This window comes from Cervus canadensis, chromosome 19, assembly GCF_019320065.1.
Source record: "Cervus canadensis isolate Bull #8, Minnesota chromosome 19, ASM1932006v1, whole genome shotgun sequence".
NCBI lineage: Eukaryota > Metazoa > Chordata > Mammalia > Artiodactyla > Cervidae > Cervus > Cervus canadensis.
The window spans coordinates 6,803,424-6,825,683 of NC_057404.1; the positions used below are offsets into that span (position 1 = coordinate 6,803,424).

General features: G+C 43.9%; 1 protein-coding gene across 12 annotated transcripts in view; it reads left to right on the forward strand.

The window, feature by feature from the left end:
- Positions 1 to 20,265, forward strand: part of RBM47 (RNA binding motif protein 47) — a 174,854-nt gene extending 154,589 nt beyond the window's left edge. For 11 of the 12 annotated variants that reach the window (XM_043438772.1, XM_043438782.1, XM_043438773.1 and 8 more), the window contains 4 exons: positions 7,228 to 8,387; positions 9,204 to 9,410; positions 12,411 to 12,610; positions 17,481 to 20,265. In XM_043438772.1, coding sequence (XP_043294707.1) covers positions 7,259 to 8,387; positions 9,204 to 9,410; positions 12,411 to 12,610; positions 17,481 to 17,720 — 1,776 coding nt within the window. In that variant the 5' untranslated portion in view covers positions 7,228 to 7,258 and the 3' untranslated portion in view covers positions 17,721 to 20,265. The remainder of the gene's footprint in view (positions 1 to 7,227; positions 8,388 to 9,203; positions 9,411 to 12,410; positions 12,611 to 17,480) is intronic. The other variant, XM_043438784.1, reaches the window with a different exon arrangement.
- Positions 20,266 to 22,260: the final 1,995 nt, after the last annotated feature.

Sequence of the window (22,260 nt, forward strand, 5' to 3'; positions counted from 1 at the left end):
CCCGTCCTCGGGCCCGGGGGCCTGCCCGCCCGTCCTCGGGCCGGGGGCCTGCCCAGTGGAGGAGTGTCTGCTCTGCTATTTACTGTAATGGGTGGTGGTAACTTGGCACAGAGCAGTAAGGTAACCACCCAGGGTGAGGCCAAATCTTGGAAACTTTTTGTAGAAGTTGGTCTTCTTCTCCCCCTCATGTGTGATATTAAATATCATTTAATCTTGGAACCAATCCTCTTGAGATGGGTGCTATTACTAGAACCATCTTGGAGATGTAGACATTTCCATATGACATGGCGGGTAAGTGGCACAGTCATGACCTTGAACTCATGTTTCTTCAGCTCCAAAGTCCTTGCTGTCTCCAGTACAGGATGTGTTCTATCTGCACATTGTGTATGCTGAGTCATGCCCAAGAAGTGACTATTAGTAAGACACACTTTATGTTATAAATAAGGGGACATAAAAATAGAACCCTAACTGCAAAGAGAGCCAGAATTACCTCTTGAATAAATTCTAAAACCTTCCACTGGATTAAATTCCAGCTAGTGCTGGAAGACACTGTTCACCACTGAGTATTTTCTTCAAGTTGCAGTGTGTCTATTAGTGAGCAAATAAAGCTCCCCCAAGAATTCCAATTCCAAACTGCATATTTATCACACACACACGGCTCTGAACCAAAGTTAACTGGTAGTCTGCATTACCACGAGTGTAAACTCATGCCTGCTTTTGATCCCGGGTAGACTGGTTGGTAAACATTGGAAATATTTCCTAGTACAGTGTTAGCCCTTGTCCTCTAAAATGTCCCACTTCAGAGAATTCCCTAGTAGTCCAGTGGTTAGGATTCCACGCTTCCACTGCTGGGGGGCCTAGGTTTGATACCCAGTCAGGGAACTAAGATCCCACAAGCCATGCGTCAGGGCCAAAAGAAAAATGTCCCGCTGCAAACTTAAAATCCTACTGAAAGGTATTCTAAACCAGTATTAAGGGAATTCAAATCCTCGATGATTTCTGCCTTAAGCCTGAGTTAACCCCGAGATGTTATTTTAGGCTAACAGGCCCAAACTCAACCTAAAACAAAGACAACAAAAACTCTAGCTAATAGGTCAAATTAATAATAGCTTGATTTGATAGTATATTCTGCTGTTTTACATGCCAAACTGTGAATAAATGAGTTTTGAATATAATGCCATGTTTGTTTAATGAGAGCAGCCTTCAGTGAAGACTGATGCGTCTTCAGTGTGTGGGAGCATAGCTCTGTGTGGGGAGGTCCTGCTGCCAGGGATCTGGCATCCATGTGGGCCCCGGGACCATCTGAGCCCAATGCAGCAAGTCTCTGCAGGTTCCTTCTGGAAGAGCCTCTTGCAAACTGCTATAGCCAAAGGTTAGGTGAGAAACAGGCTTACACTCGGATGGCTGAGCCACGTCACCAGAGGAGAATCACACGGCCAGACAACTTACCTGCTATGAACGGAATCTGGGAAGCTCTGATATGCCAGTCTACACCAGAATTCACAGGCTAGGCCTCTCATTCTGACTGGTTTAAGGTTGGCTGGGGTAGCCTCTTGTTTCCCTGTAAACACAAGGAAGATTCTTAACTCAGTCTTAAGACTGGGTAAGATTTTTAAGTTCAGATTTCTTATGCCAACATTTCTTGAGCACTTGGCCTGAGGTTCTGCACAGGGAGCTTTGCATGGATCATTTCAGTTCAATGGTAGGAGTCACTCAGGGCAGCTGGAGTATAGACTTTTAAGACACAGTCAGGATTCAAGGTAAGCTCCATGAGGACGAGGTCCACTGGTATTTGGCACATAGTAGGTGCTCAATTTGCAGAAGGCAATGGCAACCCACTCCAGTACTCTTGCCTGGAGAATCCCATGGATGGAGGAGCCTGCGTAGGCTGCGGTCCATGGGGTCGCTAAGAGTCGGACACGACTGAGCAGCTTCACTTTCACTTTTCACTTTCATGCATTGGAGAAGGAAATGGCAACCCACTCCAGTGTTCTTGCCTGGAGAATCCCAGGGACGGGGGAGCCTGGTGGGCTGCTGTCTCTGGGGTCGCACAGAGTCGGACACAACTGAAGCGATTTAGCAGCAGCAGGTGCTCAATTAATATGTGCAGAACGAATGAATTTAAAATCTTAAGAAATTTTGTTCACATGTAAGTGTTAGGGGCTGAGCCAGCATTCTTCAGCAGATGTCTCTTCTTCTGGTCTCATAAATTTGACTGTGTAGTTAAATGGAAGACAGCTTAGAATTGCAGGGGTGGGTGGGGGGGCAAGCAGTTTGAGAAGACTCTTTAAAACTGGTAAGTAATTGCTCAGCATAGGAAACAGAGGGAAAGTGACTGTAATACCTTAGCAAGAAGAATCTTTATTATTTAGCCTCATTGATGTTCTCTGTGAACAAAGGTTGGCAAACTTCTTCTATACCTGGCCAGAGAATAAATATTTTAGCCTTTATGGCCCATGCAGTCTCTGTCTGAACTAGTCAAGTCTGCCACTGAAATGGAAAAAGAGCCATCTTTTTAAAAAAAAGAAAAGGAGGATGACTGTTCCAATAAAACTTTATTTTAAAAAACAAATGGCAAGCTATATTTGGACCATGATGTAATTTGCCAAGCCCTGGTCTAAAGCATGTTTAGTTGTAATAAGGTTTCTGTTTCATCTCTGAAAGAAGGGTCATATAACTAATGCTATATAGTTCCCCTGCTTTTAAGACATTAAATAAGCCATATATCTTTTACATATCTAAGCCTTTGACCTTAGAAACTCATTAAACAGCATGGTAATTTATTTAACTATGGCATCTTAGACATATAGATAAGAAGAATGCAGTTTGTAGACCATAAGATTTTCTTGAATGTGTTAAACTAATGCAATATACCATTTGTAATGGCCTCTAATGAAATCCTAACTTTACAGAATCTTATTTTTATCCTTTTTGCATCTCTGAGCCTTTTCACTGTGTGTGTGTTAACCTTTACATAACAAAGAACCGTTTTAACTGTTTTTACACGTACAGTTCAGTGGCATTAAGTATTAACTGATGTGCAACCATCACCACCACCCCTCTCCAGAACTTTCTTATCATCTATCGCTGGAACGTCATAAACCATAGTTCCCCATTCTCCCTCCCCACAGTTCTTGGCAACCACTATTCTGCTATGAATTTGACTCTTTAGGTGCTTCATGACAGTGGAATCATACAATACTTGTCCTTTTGTGCCTGGCTTATTTCACTTAGGGCATCTTCATGGTTCATACATGCTGCAGCACGTGTGAGAATTCCCTTCTTCTTCAAGGCTGAATAACATTCCGTTGAGTACACATGCCACATTTCATTTGCCCATTCATGTCTCAGTGGACTTTGGAGTTGTTTCTGCCTTTTGGCTACTGTGAATAATACTGTTATGATCAATGGTGTGCAAATATCTGTTTTGAGTCCCAATTTTCAGTTCTTTTGAGTATATACCCAGTAGTGGAATCGGTGGATCATATGATAACTGTTATGTTCTTGAGGAACCGCTCTACAGTTCCTCACAGTAGCTGCACCATTTTACATTCCCACCAGCAATGGGCAGAGGTTGCAGTTTTTCTACATTCTTGTCAACACTTCATTCTTAGTTTGTATGTTTGGTTGGTTATAATGGCATGCTAGGACTTCCCAAGTGGCTCAGTGGTGAAGAATCTGCAGTGCAGGAAACCCAGGTTCAATACCTGGGTCAGGAACGTCCCTTGGAGGAAGAAATGGAAACCCACTCCAGTATTCTTGCCTGGAGAATCCCATGGACAGAGAAGCCTGGCAGGCTACAGTCAGTGGGGTCACAAAGAGTCAGACATGACTGAGCGTGCACATATATGTGCACACACACACACACACAATAGCATGCTGATGGATGCAGAGTGGAATCTCACTGCGGTTCTCAGTTGCTTTTATGTATCTCTAGTGTAAAAATAGTTCATTTAAATACCACACTAATTTATATTTCATGCAAATTATATATATATATTTTTTTTTTCATGGGTATATGCCTTTATTCCTCTCCTAACTCCAAAATTATGAGAGATGGCTTCCAAGGATATGAAAACAGTAAGATGAATAATATACATAGCTAAATTCATGGTACTGGGGATATAGGAGACTAAAAAAATGGAACTATAGCCAAGATCAGATGAACCTGAGAGTGTGCTGTAATGTCTTACACAATAAAAAAACTAAAGTGACAAATTCAATTCTGAACCTCCTAGGAGCCAAAGTAAAAAGAGAAAGGGAGCCAGTAACATGATTCATTTATCCCAGATGATGAAAGCTCAGGGGGAAAAAGGCTCTTCTTGGCTTGCAGGTGCAAGAGAATAAGCTATAACTACTTACTGAAAGCAACAGATTTTCTGGTGAAATTAATAGGGCTGGAATTGAAAATGACTCCCTCAGCCTGGCATTATACAGCTTTTTGTGCGAGTTAAAGAGTAGTTTCAAAGTACAATTATGAAAATATTAAGAAAAAGTCAACTCCACATCTCTCAGAAAGAGAGAAGGACTGTTCTTTGGACTTTAGTCACTGTTTTATGTAGCTAAACCATGTTAAGATCTTGAATTCCCTCATAGGTGTTTATATATACCTGCCATTTCCTTCCCAGGTCACAGATTATAAATGCACATGTGTTTGTACAAAGAATCTTCTTATCTTCTTAAGAATATATCCTTAGCTTCCTTTTGGAAGGGGGGAAAGATCTTCATGTTCAAATCTGATACTGAGATTTCTGCTTCAACACAAAACTCCAGGAACTGTATTATTTTCAAATTTAAACCAGAAAAAAGGCTTCATAATAATTGGATATGTTGCCAAAACAGCTTTCAAGCAACTGAAGAGCAAAGAAAATTAAAAATAAGAATAGCAGCCATATCAAACAGATGTTTTTAAAGAACTGAGAAAGTGTCAAAATTACTCTAAAATTAAATTGGTCTTAAGTTTTACCCAGAAGTTTGGATGAAGTATAATAACTGACATTTCTTGAGCATTTACAATTTCCCAGGCACAGTTCAAAATGCTTGTATGTATTGACTCACTTTTGTAAACTTAACAAAATTAATACTATTATCATCATTCCCATTTTATAGATAGGGAAACTGAGGCATAAAGGAGCTGAATATCCTTTCAGGTCATACAACTAGGAAGTGTTCAAGCTAGGATTCACACACAGTCATGCACTCTGGTTCCAGTTCAGTTCAGTCGCTCAAGTCGTGTCCAACTCTTTAAGACCCCGTGAACCGGAGCATGCCAGGCCTCCCTGTCCATCACCAACTCCCGGAGTTTACTCAAACTCATCTCCAGTGAGTCAGTGATGCCATCCAACCATCTCATCCTCTGTCGTCCCCTTCTCCTGCCCTCAATCTTTCCCAGCATCACGGTCTTTTCAAATGAGTCAGCTCTTTGCATCAGGTGGCCAAAGTACTGGAGCTTCAGCTTCAACATCAGTCCAGTGGCCACTCACTAACCTATGAAACTGTACTGCTGCTTAATGTTTCAACAGATGAACCAAAGTAGTACTGGTTGGTCAACAGGCAAAAACATACATTCTGTTGTGTCCCTATCATTTTTTTTTTCTTTAGATGAGCAAATGTACTTTAATTAACCTTGAAATTTCCCTTAATATCCTTGTGTAGAATTCCCAGTAGTCAATTTTTTTAAAATTTAGTTGAATGATGAAACCATATTCCTATTATAAATCATATTTTTACAGTTTTAAGAATGTGGAGGAATGCTTATAAAATGAAGTAAAGCAGCAGATGTAAATTTTTGGAAGCCTAGCTCCACCTCTCCCATTCCCCCCCAAAGAAACTATCAAAAGAAAGATGGGAAAGTTTATGTGGCTATCACTGGGTAGGAGAATTAGGAATAACTTCTTTTCCTACTTTTCTTAATTTCCATAAAATTTACTTGAATACTTTCATAGTCCAAAAAAATGAAATAAACTTCATTAAAAAAAGCTAATCAGAGCTATTCTTTACAAAGGCACAGTAAGAAGCACCTAGTGATAATCTCACTGTATAATTTTAAATCATTTCTAAGGGCCCTGATCTGAAGGAGTGAAGGTGGCATGGTTTAGACTTGCACTTACGTGGCTATTTAATTTTAGAAAAAAATGAAAAACTCTGCAATTATCCCATTTCAAGTATTCAGTAGCCACAAGTGGCTACTGATAGCTTTTCCATCATCACAGAAAGTTCTATTGCCCAGCACTGGTTTAGAAGAAAGAACACAAGATGGCTTGAAATCAAGTCCTGATAGGAGCTGATACCTACTTTGTGAAATGAGTAATTTATTCAACCTCTCTGAGTGTATTTCCCCATAGACAAATTGGGACTAATGATACTATCACTTACCATGAAAGGAGATTAAGATCAAATAAGATAATGCATGTGACAGTTCTCTGAAGACGATCCTGTAGTTTACCAGATAGTTGTTGTTTCACAAATCCCCAGCCTGAACCTCATCTAGCTCTGTGCACTGATTCCAAATCCGTGAATGGTTCATATCAGGAATTTTGCTGACAGGGAGTGACACCTTAAAAAGTCAGACTTACCAGCTCTTCGCACAGTTCCTCACCCAAGTCCTTCGTTATTGTGGATGTTCCATTTCTTCCCTGTAAAAAGCTTCAGCACACAGTTCTGTATCTTCCATAATAACACCTCCTCAGTTTTTTCCTTAACAATGTAAATACACTGCCCTCTTTCCATTCCTAAATGAAAAAGCCTCTTTAAAAAGAAAGCAGGCTTTGTCTGCCAAAGAAATAAAGGGGGTAAAATGCTATAACTAAAAGGAAATCAATCTGAGTTGACAGTGCAGGAATTAAGCAAAAGATCTTGCCAACTGCCTCAAGAACATGAGATTTGCACCCACAATGACAGCAGGTTCTCTGTGCTTCAAAGCTGCTGGGGGTACTGATGAGGCGGAAGTACCTGCTCCTTCTGATTTTTTTTCTCCTGAGTCACTTCTGGTTTTTCCTGCAAAACAACTTGCCTAATTTAGACTATTTTAGAGCTGCCGCTCATCCAGAGAAGTCCCCATCTTCTTTCTCATTTAACCACCCGATAGTTAAGCGTGAGTCTTGGATGGCTTTAAGGAAAAAAAAGAGAAGAAAAAGAGAAAAAGAAGAAAGAAAAAAAACTGTAGTCAAGTTGTAGCTCAACTTGGTGTAGATTCTAGGCTCACCATCTCCCTCCTGCCGTCCCCAGGTCTCCACCGGCCGTGGATGCCTTTGACATTATGACCGCAGAGGATTCCACCGCAGCCATGAGCAGCGACTCCGCCGCCGGGTCCTCTGCCAAGGTGCCCGAGGGCGTGGCGGGCGCGCCCAACGAGGCGGCGCTGCTGGCGCTGCTGGCGCGCACGGGCTACAGCATGGTGCAGGAGAACGGGCAGCGCAAGTACGGCGGCCCGCCGCCCGGCTGGGAGGGCCCGCACCCGCAGCGCGGCTGCGAGGTCTTCGTGGGCAAGATCCCCCGCGACGTCTACGAGGACGAGCTGGTGCCGGTGTTCGAGGCGGTGGGCCGCATCTACGAGCTGCGCCTCATGATGGACTTCGACGGCAAGAACCGCGGCTACGCCTTCGTCATGTACTGCCACAAGAACGAGGCCAAGCGCGCCGTGCGCGAGCTCAACAACTACGAGATCCGCCCCGGGCGCCTGCTGGGCGTGTGCTGCAGCGTCGACAACTGCCGCCTCTTCATCGGGGGCATCCCCAAGATGAAGAAGCGCGAGGAGATCCTGGAGGAGATCGCCAAGGTCACGGAGGGCGTGCTCGACGTGATCGTCTACGCCAGCGCGGCCGACAAGATGAAGAACCGCGGCTTCGCCTTCGTGGAGTACGAGAGCCACCGCGCCGCCGCCATGGCGCGCCGCAAGCTCATGCCCGGCCGCATCCAGCTGTGGGGCCACCAGATCGCCGTGGACTGGGCCGAGCCCGAGATCGACGTGGACGAGGACGTGATGGAGACCGTGAAGATCCTCTACGTGCGCAACCTCATGATCGAGACCACCGAGGACACCATCAAGAAGAGCTTCGGCCAGTTCAACCCGGGCTGCGTGGAGCGCGTCAAGAAGATCCGCGACTACGCCTTCGTGCACTTCGCCAGCCGCGAGGACGCCGTGCACGCCATGAACAACCTCAACGGCACCGAGCTGGAGGGCTCGTGCCTGGAGGTGACGCTGGCCAAGCCCGTGGACAAGGAGCAGTACTCCCGCTACCAGAAGGCGGCCAAGGGCGGCGGCGCCGCCGAGGCCGCCGTGGTGCAGCCGCCCAGCTACGTGTATTCCTGCGACCCCTACACGCTCGCCTACTACGGCTACCCCTACAACGCGCTCATCGGGCCCAACAGGGACTACTTCGTGAAAGGTTAGTGGGGGGCTCCTCGCCTGCGTGGGCGGATGGGGGAGACGCGTCTGCCGGGTGGATGCCGTTGGGGACGGTGGTGGCTGTCGTTTGCTGGGCTGGTGGACGGCGATCCCCTCCTAACCCACCCTCCTTGCGGTGTCGGTTCCACATACGGCATTCACTTCTGCCGCATCGAGGAAAATGTAGATGGTTCATACATACAGCGTGAGGTAACGTGTCCCATCACGCACAGCATGCGAGCTTTTCTTGCCTTCTGCCCTTCCAGGGCCTCTATCCAACGTGGGGCTAGACGGCAAGTCTCTGGGTTCTTAGGTTAAAACCTTTAGGGGGCACAGTATTGTTGGGTTTGTGTTGTTTTGTTGTTTTTAGTCACTGACTCGCCTGTCCTGAAAGCAGGCATTACAATGGAAAGCAAAATACTTGGGTTCTGGGTCCTGCCCTCTGATTAACTGGCTCTGTGACTTTAGTCAGCCCCTTTAAGCTCCGGAAGCCTGTTTTCTCACGCCTAAAATGAGGAAGATGAACTAGCAGTTCCCCTTCTACATCTAGTTTTGTGACCGTCTTCGAAATTTTTTATTTATTGGGGTGGCAGTTACAATCCTAGGAACTCACCCTTCAAGTTCATCTTGTGTACTAAGCAGACATCTTAGGATGCATCTAGGCTGGAGCGAGAAAGTCTGAAGCATCTTCCGAGCTCTCTAAAGAGCAGAGCTTAGAGCCAGGACAGATACCAGAGTGCCAAGAACCCTGGGTTTAGATCCACCTCCCGTACTGTCGCTGTTGGTAGCTCATCATTTTTTGTGTTGTTATTATAAGCAGGCAGCATAAGAGGCCGGGGTCGAGGTGCAGCTGGCAACAGGGCCCCGGGCCCCAGGGGTTCCTACCTTGGGGGATATTCTGCTGGCCGTGGTATATATAGCCGATATCATGAAGGAAAAGGAAAACAGCAAGAAAAAGGATATGAACTTGTACCGAATTTGGAAATCTCTGCCGTCAATCCAGTTGCCATTAAGCCTGGTACAGGTCAGTATCAACCAGAGTGAGAATGCGTTTATTCAACCTGAACCCCAACTCTTCTCTCTTTGAGGTGACTCCCTCGGCACTTTCATCTGCACATGGCTTCCTCTTCTCAAAGGCAGCCGGAGATTAGGCAAGGATTCTGGCCTCGTGGGCCTTCTTATCTAGAACTTGGGGGATGGTCTAATTTTGACCATGTTCAAGTCAAACTTTCTTAATAGTGGGTTTCTCAAATGGATGTCACCAGTTGTTAGACTTTTTCTCAATTAGGCAGATTCTCAGTTAGGGAGGTTGGGGCGAGGGGTGCAAGGGTAGAAAAATACGAGGCTCTACTGTACCTTCTGCCAGCTAAAAGCTTTCTATTCCTTACTCAAGCCTATTTCAACCCCAGTCAATCAGAAGCCAGAAGGTGCAACTCTGCCAGTTCTGAGAGTTGTTGGGAAATTCCCCTTCAGGAGCAAATAACGCCGCTGTCCCTTGTCGTGGTCTTCACCAACCAGAACGCCTGGGAGTGAGGCCGCAGAGAAACTTCCTGCAGCTAATTCCCAGCTCTCATTTCCGCCTCTTGCTGGATCAGTAGATGGAGGGTAGGGGCACTCAAGCAATTGAAGCCAAGGACCTTGAACTTTGCTTCCACCCTCCAGGCCCCACAAACCAGTTTTCCAACCTTGTTAAGGCTCGTTGGTCGTCTAATATGAGACAGGTCTTCTTTCTGATCCTCAGCTGCAAGGAGCTTTATTTAACTGCGCAGTGTGAGCGGGGCACAAACTCCCTCTGTGCACACACCACACAAGCACCCAGACACATGGGAGATTGCATCATGATGCTCCTCCAGACCCCCCAGCCTCCTGGAGGGTAGATGAAGAGCTCTTTGAGAGCATCCTCACTTCGAAGCTCAGCTCCTCTGACTTCGTGTTGGCCGAGGACTGCACTCCTTCCCCTGGCTGAAACAGTTTCAAGGGAGCTGTGTATAAGGGGTATAGGCTGGCATTGGCCACATAGGGGCTTACAAGGCATTTTCTCAGTAGAGCTTCCTTTTGAAGTAATCCAGTGATTTTTTTTTTTTTCCTAAATGCCTGTGAAAAAATTTCTGCCACTTTTGCAGTTAAGTGACTCCTTAGACTGGATTTCCTTGCAAATGTCATTGATGCTTCAAGCGATATAAAACTGATCCTGTTTCTCTCTAATTCCATAAAGCAGAACCTGGATACAGGAGTTGTCACTTCTACTTGTTGGGAAAGGTACTCCCGTTGGCAGTAGTTTAAGATTTAACTAGAGAAAAGAAAAGTCGCTCAGTCATGTCCGACTTTGCAAACCCATGGACTGTCCATGGAATTCTCCAGGCCAGAATACTGGAGTGGGTAACCTTTCCCTTCCCCAGGGAATCTTCCCAACCCAGGTCTCCCGCATTGCAGGCAAATTCTTTATCAGCTGAGCCACCAGGGAAGCCCAGAGAAAAGAACTCAAAGATCTTTAAGCATGTAATTGTGTTCTGAGGCATGGGGTAGAAATTCCTGTGGCTGGTAGCCAGAACAATCTGGAGTTGCTTAGTACAACTCAGATGTAGCTCCAACTTACAGCCCTTTCTAGGCCCTGTCCCCTTGACCTCTATTTCTGATTCATTCAGAAAACTAGAACTCTGTATTTTAGGAGGAACAGCAGGCAATAGTGAAGTATCTAGGCACAAGATCGTATAGATAGAAAGGCAGGTAAAAGATCTGGTTTAGATTTTCGATATATTTTATTGAATGACTGTACCATTGTTTGGCCTACAGTCATTTCTCTTTGGGCTTCCCCAGTGGCTCTTTGGTAAAGAATCTACCTGCAAAGCAGGAAGCATGGCTTTGATCCCTGAGTCGGGAAGATCCCCTGGAGGAGGGCAACCCACTCTAGTAGTCTTGCCTGGAGAATCTCATGGACGGAGAAGCTAGCTGGGTTACAGTCCATAGAGTCACAAAGAGTTAGACACAAAGAAGCAACTGAGAACACAGCACGCAAGCATTTCTCTTTACCTGATATCAAATCGGCTTTTATTAGAAGACGTCACCTACAGTTGGAGAATAAAAACAAGTGAAAGTATACTTTGTTGTATGCATTTCAATGTTCTTACCATCCTCAAAACATACAGCACACATTCACACAAACTCCCCCAAGTCAGGGCTAATTTTTTTTTTTTTGTCTTTTTACCTCTCCTTATCATACGTTGGAGAAGGGCATGGCAAGCCACTCCAGTATTCTTGCCTGGAGAATCCCATGGACAGAGGAGCCTGGCGGGCTGAACAGTCCATAGGGTCGCAGAGAGTCAGACATGACTGAAGCAATTTAGCAGCAGCGGCAGCATCATACACTGACATTCGAAAACTGTGATCTGTCTGATCCTCTGGTTGAAATGAGTCCTTTGGACTTTATTCACAGAAACATGTCTTTGCATTGGCAGGTCGGGGAGGATGTACACTGACCTCTGAGTTCTCAGAATGAAACTCTCAACAGCACCTGCTCTTTAAAACGTGGTGAAAGTGAAAAAGGGCAGTGGGGCTGGTACTGAGTAAGATAGGTGATAAGGAGCTGGCAGGCTCTTTTCACACTCTTGGGCCTCAAGCCTCTGCTCTCACTTCTTATTCTGAGCCTGTTTTCTCAAAATTGCAAGGCCCTTCTTGCTCTGTAGGACCTCAAGCATGCGAGTCTAAATGCTATTCTGTTCTAAATTCTGTTGGCAGCAGTAGAAAATGTGGGCGCAGAAAGTTAACTGTAGGCTTGCCTGTCCTGAGGATCCATGGGGAGATCCCACGCATTGCCCACATGGTTCCTTTTGAAAGTCCAGCAGGATACGGGCTACCTCCACCTCCCCCCTCTTCCTCTTGGATAGCACCTGTAGTGAGGGAGCATTCGTTTGCAGGCAGAGCCCCTGGCTGCTACACTTGTTTGGGAAAATGTTGAGAAAGCGATGGCGCTTCCCTCAGCAGCTGGACATGACTGAGCTCTGCTTCCCTTTTCCTTCTCATGCAGTGGCCATCCCTGCCATCGGTGCCCAGTATTCCATGTTTCAGGCAGCTCCGGCCCCTAAAATGATTGAAGATGGGAAGATCCACACCATGGAGCACATGATCAGCCCCATCGCCGTGCAGCCCGACCCAGCCAGCGCTGCTGCGGCCGCCGCGGCCGCCGCGGCCGTCATCCCCGCCGTGTCCACCCCACCGCCTTTCCAGGTAAGCGCCTTGCTGCGGTGCTGGTGTGAGGTCTCAGGTATCACGGACTCGCTTAATACTCCACAGGAGCGCTGACGCTGTGCCTGGCCTTCTGCTGGAACTGTGGGTCTGAGTGATAGAAATATTTTTGTAAGATAAATCATGACAGGACGGGAAAATGTTAGCCAATCCAAAAATCTATCTAAAATCTATCTATCTAAAAAAAATCTATCTATCTAAAAAAATGTATTGACACTTTGCCTGGCCTTCTGCTGGAACTGTGGGTCTGAGTGATAGAAATATTTTTGTAAGATAAATCATGACAGGACGGGAAAATGTTAGCTAATGATTGTACTATCCCAAAATCGCCACTGTATTAAAGATAGGAAGCAATATGCAAAAATGACATATGTAATTTCTCACAGTGACGTTATACATCCTATTTTTTTTTTTTAATGACACAGGATAATTTTTAACTCATGTACTTATCGTTACAGAGGAGACACACGGAGTCCCAGGGGATAGTTCATGCCAGATTGTAGTTTTTGCATTCCAGATTATAGTTCAGTAAAGGTTTTTTAAAGTTCTGCCCCTCTTCCTCCCCTCCATCTCTCTCTCTCTTGAGTATATCCGTACGTATATATGTATGCATATATATATATATATGTATGTATGTGAGTACCTGTAGAGAGACAGAAATGTCTATAGAGATAAAGATTTATGAAACTTTACAAAATCTGCCTTTAATCCTCTCTCCCAACCATTTCCAACTATTCCCATTTCTCCTCCCAATCCAGTTTGACCGTTCCATCCTTCTTCCCCACCTTTGCTCATAGTGTTCTCCTCTATCTGGTTTTTTTCTCTAGAACCTTTTCCATCTATCGCACCTTGGAAACCATCTGTCCTGTACTTCTCAGTATTGGCTACTGAACTACCAGTCAAGTTCTATGTTCTGTCTCCCCAGTTAAAGTACTTCCAGACCAAGAGCCACATCTTATATATATTTCTTTGTTTCTGCAATATGTAGCACACAGGGAATACCTATACAATATATCATTCTCCTAGACAGAAAAATAATCTTGTTGAAGCTATCTTTTGTGAAGCAGTGAGTATCAAACACCTCATCAATCCATAAGCATAAAAACTCAGGGCAGGGATGTCTTGTATCTAACTGGATAAGAATTATCCAGGAGACAATGTTTATAAAGCAGAGATTCTTGGATTCAAACCCCAGAAGATTCCAATTCAGCAGAGCTGGGCTTGGGTTCTAGAATCCATATTTTGTCCCACCTCCTCAGTAATGCTGAAACAGCTAGGCTTGTGAACCCCGGCAGTAGTCTTGGGTTGGAAATGACTCACGAAGTAGTTATTACTGTGTCCTGACTATAAATACATACATTAACCTACAAGCATTACCTAGTGGAATCCTGCTAATTCTAACTCCTCTTTATTAGGAAACCCGTGAACTTTGGTCTTTGCTGCATGGTCACCGTTGTGGTTCGGCCCAGATTTCAGGCTTCATGATCATATCCTGGATTGCAGACTGTTTCTGTCTTATTTCAGTCTGCACTGGATGCTGCCGTCGGGGTCTTGTGGTTTGGGATTTGTTCAGTGTGCTGTCGTCATCAGTAGATTCCTATGGCCGTTGTTCCCTCCTCCAGTATATTCTGCAGAATGCCTGGAGCTACTTCCTCCGTAACGTGGGAATGGCTGCCTTGAGTGTGTGGCCCCACTGCTCTCCCTCAAAGCTGAGTACTGTCTGTCCTGCCTTCAGCTCTTTGACCTGGGTTCTCGGAGACGTTCTGTCCTCTGCCTCCTCTGTGTTCTCTGCCAAATTGGAGCAGAGGAAGGAGCATTTTAAGCTCCATGGATTGGTAAAAAGAACACTTTTCAGGGTGAAGCCACACATCGGTTCCCAGTGACCTTCCTGGGGAACACCTTCGATCTTCCTCCTCTGTTTTGCAGGAGCTCAGAGATGTTCCTTTGTAACCATTTAAATCCAAAATTTCATGTAGCCTTCAGAGGCAATTTAAAAAAAAAAAGCTTGCATGTGTAGATAATCCTTTTTTCACTTTTATTTCTCAAAGTGTCTCAATCGTCACAGCAAGTCAGTGGTATCAGTAGAGCAAGAACCATCCCTTTTTTGAGAGGAGGGGAAGTTGAGGGCTTTTTCTCTCCTCCTCCCCAGCTCCCCACACTCAACTCAACCTCATCACACTCCCCTGGGCTCAGGTGTTGGGCTCGCACTGTTGTACATGGAGTGGTTTCTCTCAGATCTCACCTTCCTGGTGATCCTTTCCTTTGTGCATTTGTCACTAAAGAGATGTCCACAGATTTGGAGAAGGCAGCTTGTGTCCTGCTGTGAACCACAGCCTTCCCAGTTCCAAAGTTTCTCTCCTTGGCTGTAAAGTGTTACTAACATTCATTGTGGCTGCATTGTAGCAGGCAGGATAATGCAAGGCTAAATGCACAGGTGCCAGGCTCACACATCCCATTGCTTAGAAGCTATGTCACCGTGCGCAAGTCATTTAAAACATCGAAGCTTCTCCATATAATCCACCAGCTTCATTGGTGGTTGTGATGATGTCTCAATAGTGTCATTTAAATAAGGCACTTAGAATAGTGCCCAGCAGACTGTAATCTCTGTTACTGCTATCATTTGGATATTATTTGTAATTATTATTTGGATTACAGTTGAAAAAAAATGACTCTTCAATTCTGAAGTTGCTTTGAACATAATTTTGTGACTCTAATTTGCAGATTTTTTGTAAAGGAATGATAAGTAATTCCTTTATAAGACCCAGGAAGAAATAATTTTTTAAAATCTAATTCTCCCTTTTACATATCCTGAACTATTTGTGCCACAGGGCATTCTATGAAACATAAGTTACACAAGATGTTTGGTTACATAAATGTATTATGTTTTGTTTTACCAAAAATCTTTTCCCTAAAGCGGTCCACAGAGTGGACTCCATATAGCAAACACTTTGGAAAATACTGAACCACAGTCTTCCTCGTCTACCCCTGTTCTGAAAATGTAGTATGTTCCACTCTCAAGTGGAGGGAAGGAAGCATCCTGGACTTTCAGAAGCATGGCATCTACAGTAAGGCAGCTTCAGATAGCTCCTCCTTCCCCACTTCCTGCTCATGTGGAAATCCCACCTTATCCAAGTGAAAGTGTTAGTCGCTCAGACGTGTCCGACTCTTTGCGACCCCGTGGACTGTAGCCCACAAGGCTCCTCTGTCCACAGAACTCTCCAGGCAAGAACACTGGATTGCGTAGCCATTCCATTCTCCAAGGGATCTGACTGACCCAGGGACAGAACCCAGGTCTCTGGCATTGCGGGCAGATTCTTTACCATCTGAGCCACCGGGGAAGCCCCACTTATCCTTCAAAACCCAGCTCAGATTTTTCCACTTCAGAGACGCTTCCTCTTGCTCCTCAAGGTAGTTGGCTTCTTCTCTAAGCTTCCACAGCAACTGTATATTTAGTGGTGTCGTATCTTAAGTCGGCGATAGTTGAAGCAAACGCCTTTGTTGAAGATCTGGTATGATCACAATCTTTTTAGGTCACAGCTTATGACACTGGCCCTTGGGAGAGCTGTGTATTTTGTTCCATAAAGTCATAGACTGTGCTCCTCTCCATTGTTGATACATCATGTTCCTTCATTTAGGTATGAGTTGAGGCAGGTGGCATGTATTTTAGGAAAAATACTTATTCATAATTACAGTGAGATCAACTGAGTAAAGAGTAGACCTCAACTCCCATCTCTAGCTCGCTCTGGTGCATAGGTTGATTGAGTAGAATGGTGGGCAGAAGATTCCAGAGTATTTGAACTTTCCGTGAACATGCCCGTTCTGTCATGGTCACCAGTTGGCTTTGAATGTGCCTTGAGGACGCAGCTCCACTTCAGTGGCTCCTGTCTCTGTCCCTTACGATTATTGCTTGTCTGTCCTTGTCTGTCTGTCTGCCCTGAGAATGGAAACTTTTGTTTCTTTGTCATTGCCTCACCCCTGGAGGCTGAATGAATGAATGGGGTTGTTGAATGAATGGATAGGTTGTTGTTGTTCAGTCACTCAGTAATGTCCAACTGTTTGCAACCCCATGGGCTGCAGCACACCAGGCTTCCCTATCCTTTACCATCTCCCTGAATGTGCTAAAACTCATATCCATTGAGTCAGTGATGCCATCCAACCATCTCATCCTCTGTCGCCCCCTTCTCCTCCTGCCCTCAATCTTTCCCAGCGTCAGGGTCTTTTCCAGTGAGTTGGCTCCTCTCATCACGTGGCCATAAGTATTGGAGCTTCAGCTTCAGCATCAGTCCCTCCAGCGAATATTCAAGGCTGATTTCCTTTAGGATTGGCTGGTTTGATCTCCTTGTTATCCAAGGGACTCTAAAGAGTCTTCTCCAACACCACAGTTCAAAAGCATCAATTCTTCAGTGCTCAGCCTTCTTTATAGTCGGGCTCTCACATCCATACGTGACTACTGGAAAAACCACAGCTGTGACTATACAGACCTCTTTGGCAAAGTGATGGCTCTGCTTTTTAATATGCTATTTAGGTTTGTCATAGCTTTTCTTCCAAGGAGCAAGCCTCTTTTAACATCTTGGCTTCAGTCACCGTCTGTGGTGATTTTGGAGCCCAAGAAGATAAAGTCTGTCACTGTTTCCACTGTTTCCCCATCTGTTTGCCATGAGGTGATGGGACCGGGTGCCGTGATCTTAGTTTTCTGAATGTTGAGTTTTAAGCCAGCTTTTTCACTCTCCTCTTTCACCTTCATCAAGAGGTTCTTCAGTTCCTCCTCGCTTTCTGCCATTAGGGTGGGGTCCTCCGCCTGTCTGGTTAGATACCTACAGGTGATGAATAAGGATGCTTTCTCTCCCCTCAGGGTCGCCCAATAACTCCAGTGTACACGGTGGCTCCGAATGTTCCGAGAATCCCCGCTGCCGGGATCTACGGAGCCAGCTACGTGCCGTTTGCTGCTCCCGCCACGGCCACGATCGCCACACTACAGAAGAACGCAGCTGCCGCCGCCGCCGTGTACGGCGGGTACGCGGGCTACATACCTCAGGCCTTCCCCGCCGCAGCCATCCAGGTACCCATCCACGACGTGTACCAGACCTACTGAGGCCTGCTGCCGCCGCTGAAGGAACGCTTTACTATTTATGAAGAAGGAGCGTGCTGGGCTAGCACACACGAAACCCGAACGCGAAGAATGTTATCAGATACCATACTGGAATATTTTATATTACATGAAGTTTTCACTAGTTTTTTAAGACTGTTTTCAATTTAGCAGACCTGTGTTCATACATTTCTAAGAGACTTGCAATGGTTTGTGCCTTAAACACCATCTCTTAAAAATTTGTACGCGGTAGTACATTTGTATAGAGGTTTTTGTTTTTGTATTTTTAAGGATATATTTTCAGTTATGAAGGTTATTTTCTTAACTTCTGCACTCCAGAGAGTTCTATTTTGTAGTACCTTCAATAATATATCAAGTATATATTAAAAAAAAGCACACTTGAGCAGCTAGGGAACTATTTTGAAAAATATATTCAATATTTAAAGATACAAACAATAGTGCTTTAAAAATACTACAGAAAACATTATTTTAAAAGTTATACTGGAAAGTGCAATTATAAAATGAGTGAAACCTCTATTTCTGCTGGAATTAAGGGTTGACGGGTGTTAACCACATGTTACTCATGATGGTTCTGTTCTTTAAACGCTCGACCTCTCCTTAAGCCAATATTGAAAAGACTTGTCACACTTCTGAGTCTGAACACTGGAAGGCGCGGTCACCTGCTGCCATCGTCCTGGGCCCCTTCTCATTGTCCATGTGCCTTTGCTCTTAGATATGTCCCCTCCCCCACCCCGCCGCTACCCTCCACTCACGCCCCCCCCGCCCCCACCCCCACCTTCATATTTGGCAAGTCAAGGACAAATTAATTACTCTGACAAGAGAACATTGATGGCTTTTATACTTCTTTTTGTTAGGGTTTTTTGTTTTGTATGGGTTTTTGTTTTGGGGGGGTTGTGGTTTGGTTGGGGAGCTATTTTCAATAGCAGAGTATGTGTAAGCACAAGATTTTAATAGTTTGCATAAGGCATCTTTGCATAGCTATTTAATTGTCCAATATGAAACCTTCACTCCTTTCTTAATGCTTTTATTATATATTTGTTTTGAAGTCTAAGTTTGTAGAGACAGAGAATGTTATTATAGACAAGACCCCAAAGGCTCTTGTTAGCAGACGGTTATGCTTCTAGTTGCCTTATCATGTTTCATGCACAATGTCTGGTTGTCAGGGGTGTTGGAAATATTATGTCTTTTGAACAGGGCCTCCCTCCGTTGTTGCCATGCATGTGGCAAGTGAACTGAATTGGGGCGTGCACAGCCAGGAGGAGGAGGAGAGACCTGTAGGAGTAAAAGTTTGTAAATATCTCCTAATGCTCATTTTTAGTTGTTTTATGTTGCAGAATTTCACGGTATATAGTTGAATGCAAAATGGAACCATTTTATTTCAATGTTATTAAACAGTTCTGTTTTATTAGGAAGTAAATGTATTGTTGCAGTGTTTTGTGCCTGTTTAAAGGCTTTTGTTTAGCAGAGTGAATGTAAAATACAGTAAAATGTTAAGATTGTCATCTACTTTATGAAATACATCAACTTGGAATTTTTTTTTTTTTAAGGTTCTAACAAGGAAGTGAGGTGTGCAATAGATGGCAAGGACATAGTTGTGTTTTTACATCATATTAGAGATTCCATCAAATGTTTCCACTCACTGAATTTTGCTGATGGCTGAATTCTTATTGTGGATTAATAATAGGATCATGCCCTTAGCAGATGTTTTAGTTCTGTTTTACATTTTAAATTAAGAGATTCCCAGATGCTCTCTTTTCCCTCATCTTAGGGTGGGATGGATTTTTTATATATAAGCAATATTTATTTAACTATTCTATAAGATTATTGAGTGCCTGCAAAGGCCTTTAAACATTCCTAGCCTTCCTTTCCATCATTGTTAAATGACAGAAAGTAATTGTGCAATGTTTCTGATGATGTACCCAGCGAGCTGCATCCAAACTTAAATCCGTTGTAATGAGTAATCCAACAAAATGCAGTTTGCATTCAGTTCCCATCCCTTGACTTTGTATGAAAGAAGTGCTCTCTTACTGTCCTTCCAGTGAGGGGTTAATTAGCACAGAGGTTCACTGGATGAGACTGATCCAGAGGTCTTACTGTATTTTACATGTGCCTGTAAATTATTTGCAAAAAAGGAAAAAAAAAAAGGAAAAAATGGTGTCTTAACATGGCAACTACCAAACTACCTTAAAAATAAATGTTGGTGACATAGCCAGTTAAGTATCAGTGAGCCTCCTACCTACCTATGGTCTGCCTGTTCCTCTTGTTTTAAAACCATTTCACGTATGTACACTACTGAGGTAAGTTTGTAACTTGAAATGTGAACTTTTTTTTAGGGTTAAGAACAAACTATAAAAATGTTTAAAAAAAAAAAGCTTTCGAGTTCTCTGTTTTCAAACATGCTGGCAGTTTAGTTGTTATCTTTAGTCGCTTTGTATTTGAAAAGCTTTTAAGTTTATTTAGATCTTGCTTCATTTACAATACATTCTTAGGATGTATGCAGTAAATAAAACTTTCTTTAAAGCAGTTTCAATACCTTATTTTAAACTGTGTTTTCTTTATACACTTTTTTTTTCCTAACAAAATTAGAAAAAACCTTTATAGCATAGAAGGAATTGACCAATCGTATCTTTGATTTGGAATTATTAATGAAGATGAGGTACATAGTAAAAATTGTGAATTATCAGTGTTCTCAGCCTTGGGTCCAGGTGGTAGAAAGTTGAGCACTCAACTACTACTTAGCATCTGGATTAGAGTAGGATGTGGCAAAGCCTATCACTGTTCTCAGTGCTGAAGTTTGTTTATGAGCTTTACACTTACGAGCTTTACACTTAGATATCTACATGGACTCAGTTGACGTGACATTGAGTTGTTCGATGGTCTCGTGAAAGTACTGGTGTGACCTGTATGTTGGTCACCACATTGGAAACCAAAGTCTTGTGTTTCACCTTTTTTTACAGCACGCAGCAAGATTAGCAAGACACTGCCTTTTTCTCTGTAGATCATTACTAACTTCAGGTGGGCTCCATCAGCAAAGCCAATTCAAGGGAATTCAAGGGAAAGTGGTAGCTTGTCAGTGGAATTACCTCTAAAAACTGCTCCACGCAGCTTTGCCATTGATTAAGAATTTTACCTAGTTAGTCTTGAGTAGCCTGGGTTATGGGCATTCCCAACCCACAGTTCTTGGAATTCTAACTTCCTGCTTCCTCTTAAAAGGATAAAGTCTTTTTCACAGACAGGAAAGGCCAGGGAACTTCCCAAAGTGAGAGATCAACGCGATTTGCCGATACCATCTAGTTTTAGGAGATGAGCACAGATGCCCTTTAAGTTGCAGAATCAATTGGATTGCTCTTGTCAGAAAATGAATTAAAAGAATTAATCTTACAGAATATTTCTTACACCTCTACTAAATGCCCCACTTTGTTCTAGGTGCTGTGGTGAGTACAGCATGAACAAAACCAACAAAACTTTGTACACGTAGAGCTTACATTAAAGAGGGAGAACACAGACCCAGTAAGCAGGTAAACAGTGTGTTGGGTGGGGAGAAATGCTATGATTGTGTGATTCATTAGACTCTACGGCCGTTTGGTTTCCATTGCCTCGGGACCTCCCAAGCACTTAGTGAAGTAGGCAGAACAGATATGTGACTGGCCAGGGTCCCACAGCTGGTAGGAACCAGGGAAGAAATTCAGACTCCCAAGTCTCAGCACACTGACCCTGGAAATAGATTTAGTAGGACCAACAGCCTGCTTCACAGCCTACAGAAAGAAAAGCTTTTCTCCAAAAGTAGTTTGCGTTGGCTTTGACTGTGTTTTCACATGCAGCCTCTTTCCTCGGGGATAGGAACTGAAGGTAGGATGGCGGAAATGCCTACGTTCAGCTCAGAAGATGTAGCACTAGGTGAGCTGCTAAAATTGTCTGGTAGGTGGAAGAAATTCGACTTGGGATGCTGTGTCGAGGATTATGGACGGGACTAAAAACCTACTGTAGGCAGTCAACTATGCCCTTCTGATTCTTCACTAGACTAGATCCCCAATGTTCAAATTCCAAAAATATCTGTCAAGACAACATGCATAGGCACTTATTTAGGTGGAAGGAAAAACAGCTAGAACACAGAAGTTCTAATTTTTCTTTCCTAATGAAGGATAATTCTGTGAACAGTCCCAGCATTTTACTGGGTGCTGTGACATGGCATGCCCCATGCTGAGTGTATTTTGTCAACTATAATTGACCTTACTGGCTTACCAAACCCTGTTTTAAGGGCATTATGGTACTTGACTATTTTAAAGAGATGTATATAGTATATTATATGTTATCTTTATTATAAAGTGTTCTGGGGAGAGTTGAGTTTAAAAAAACAAACAAACATGAAATGTGACATTTCAGCGTGGCTGTTTTGAAAAAAAATCACATTTGACACAATGACCCTAAAGGAAAAAAAAAGCATCTTCAGCTTTAAAAAAAAAAAAATTAGTGGTAGGATAACACAGATGTACTCATTTTATCCTTGTCCTGCCACTTCCTTGAC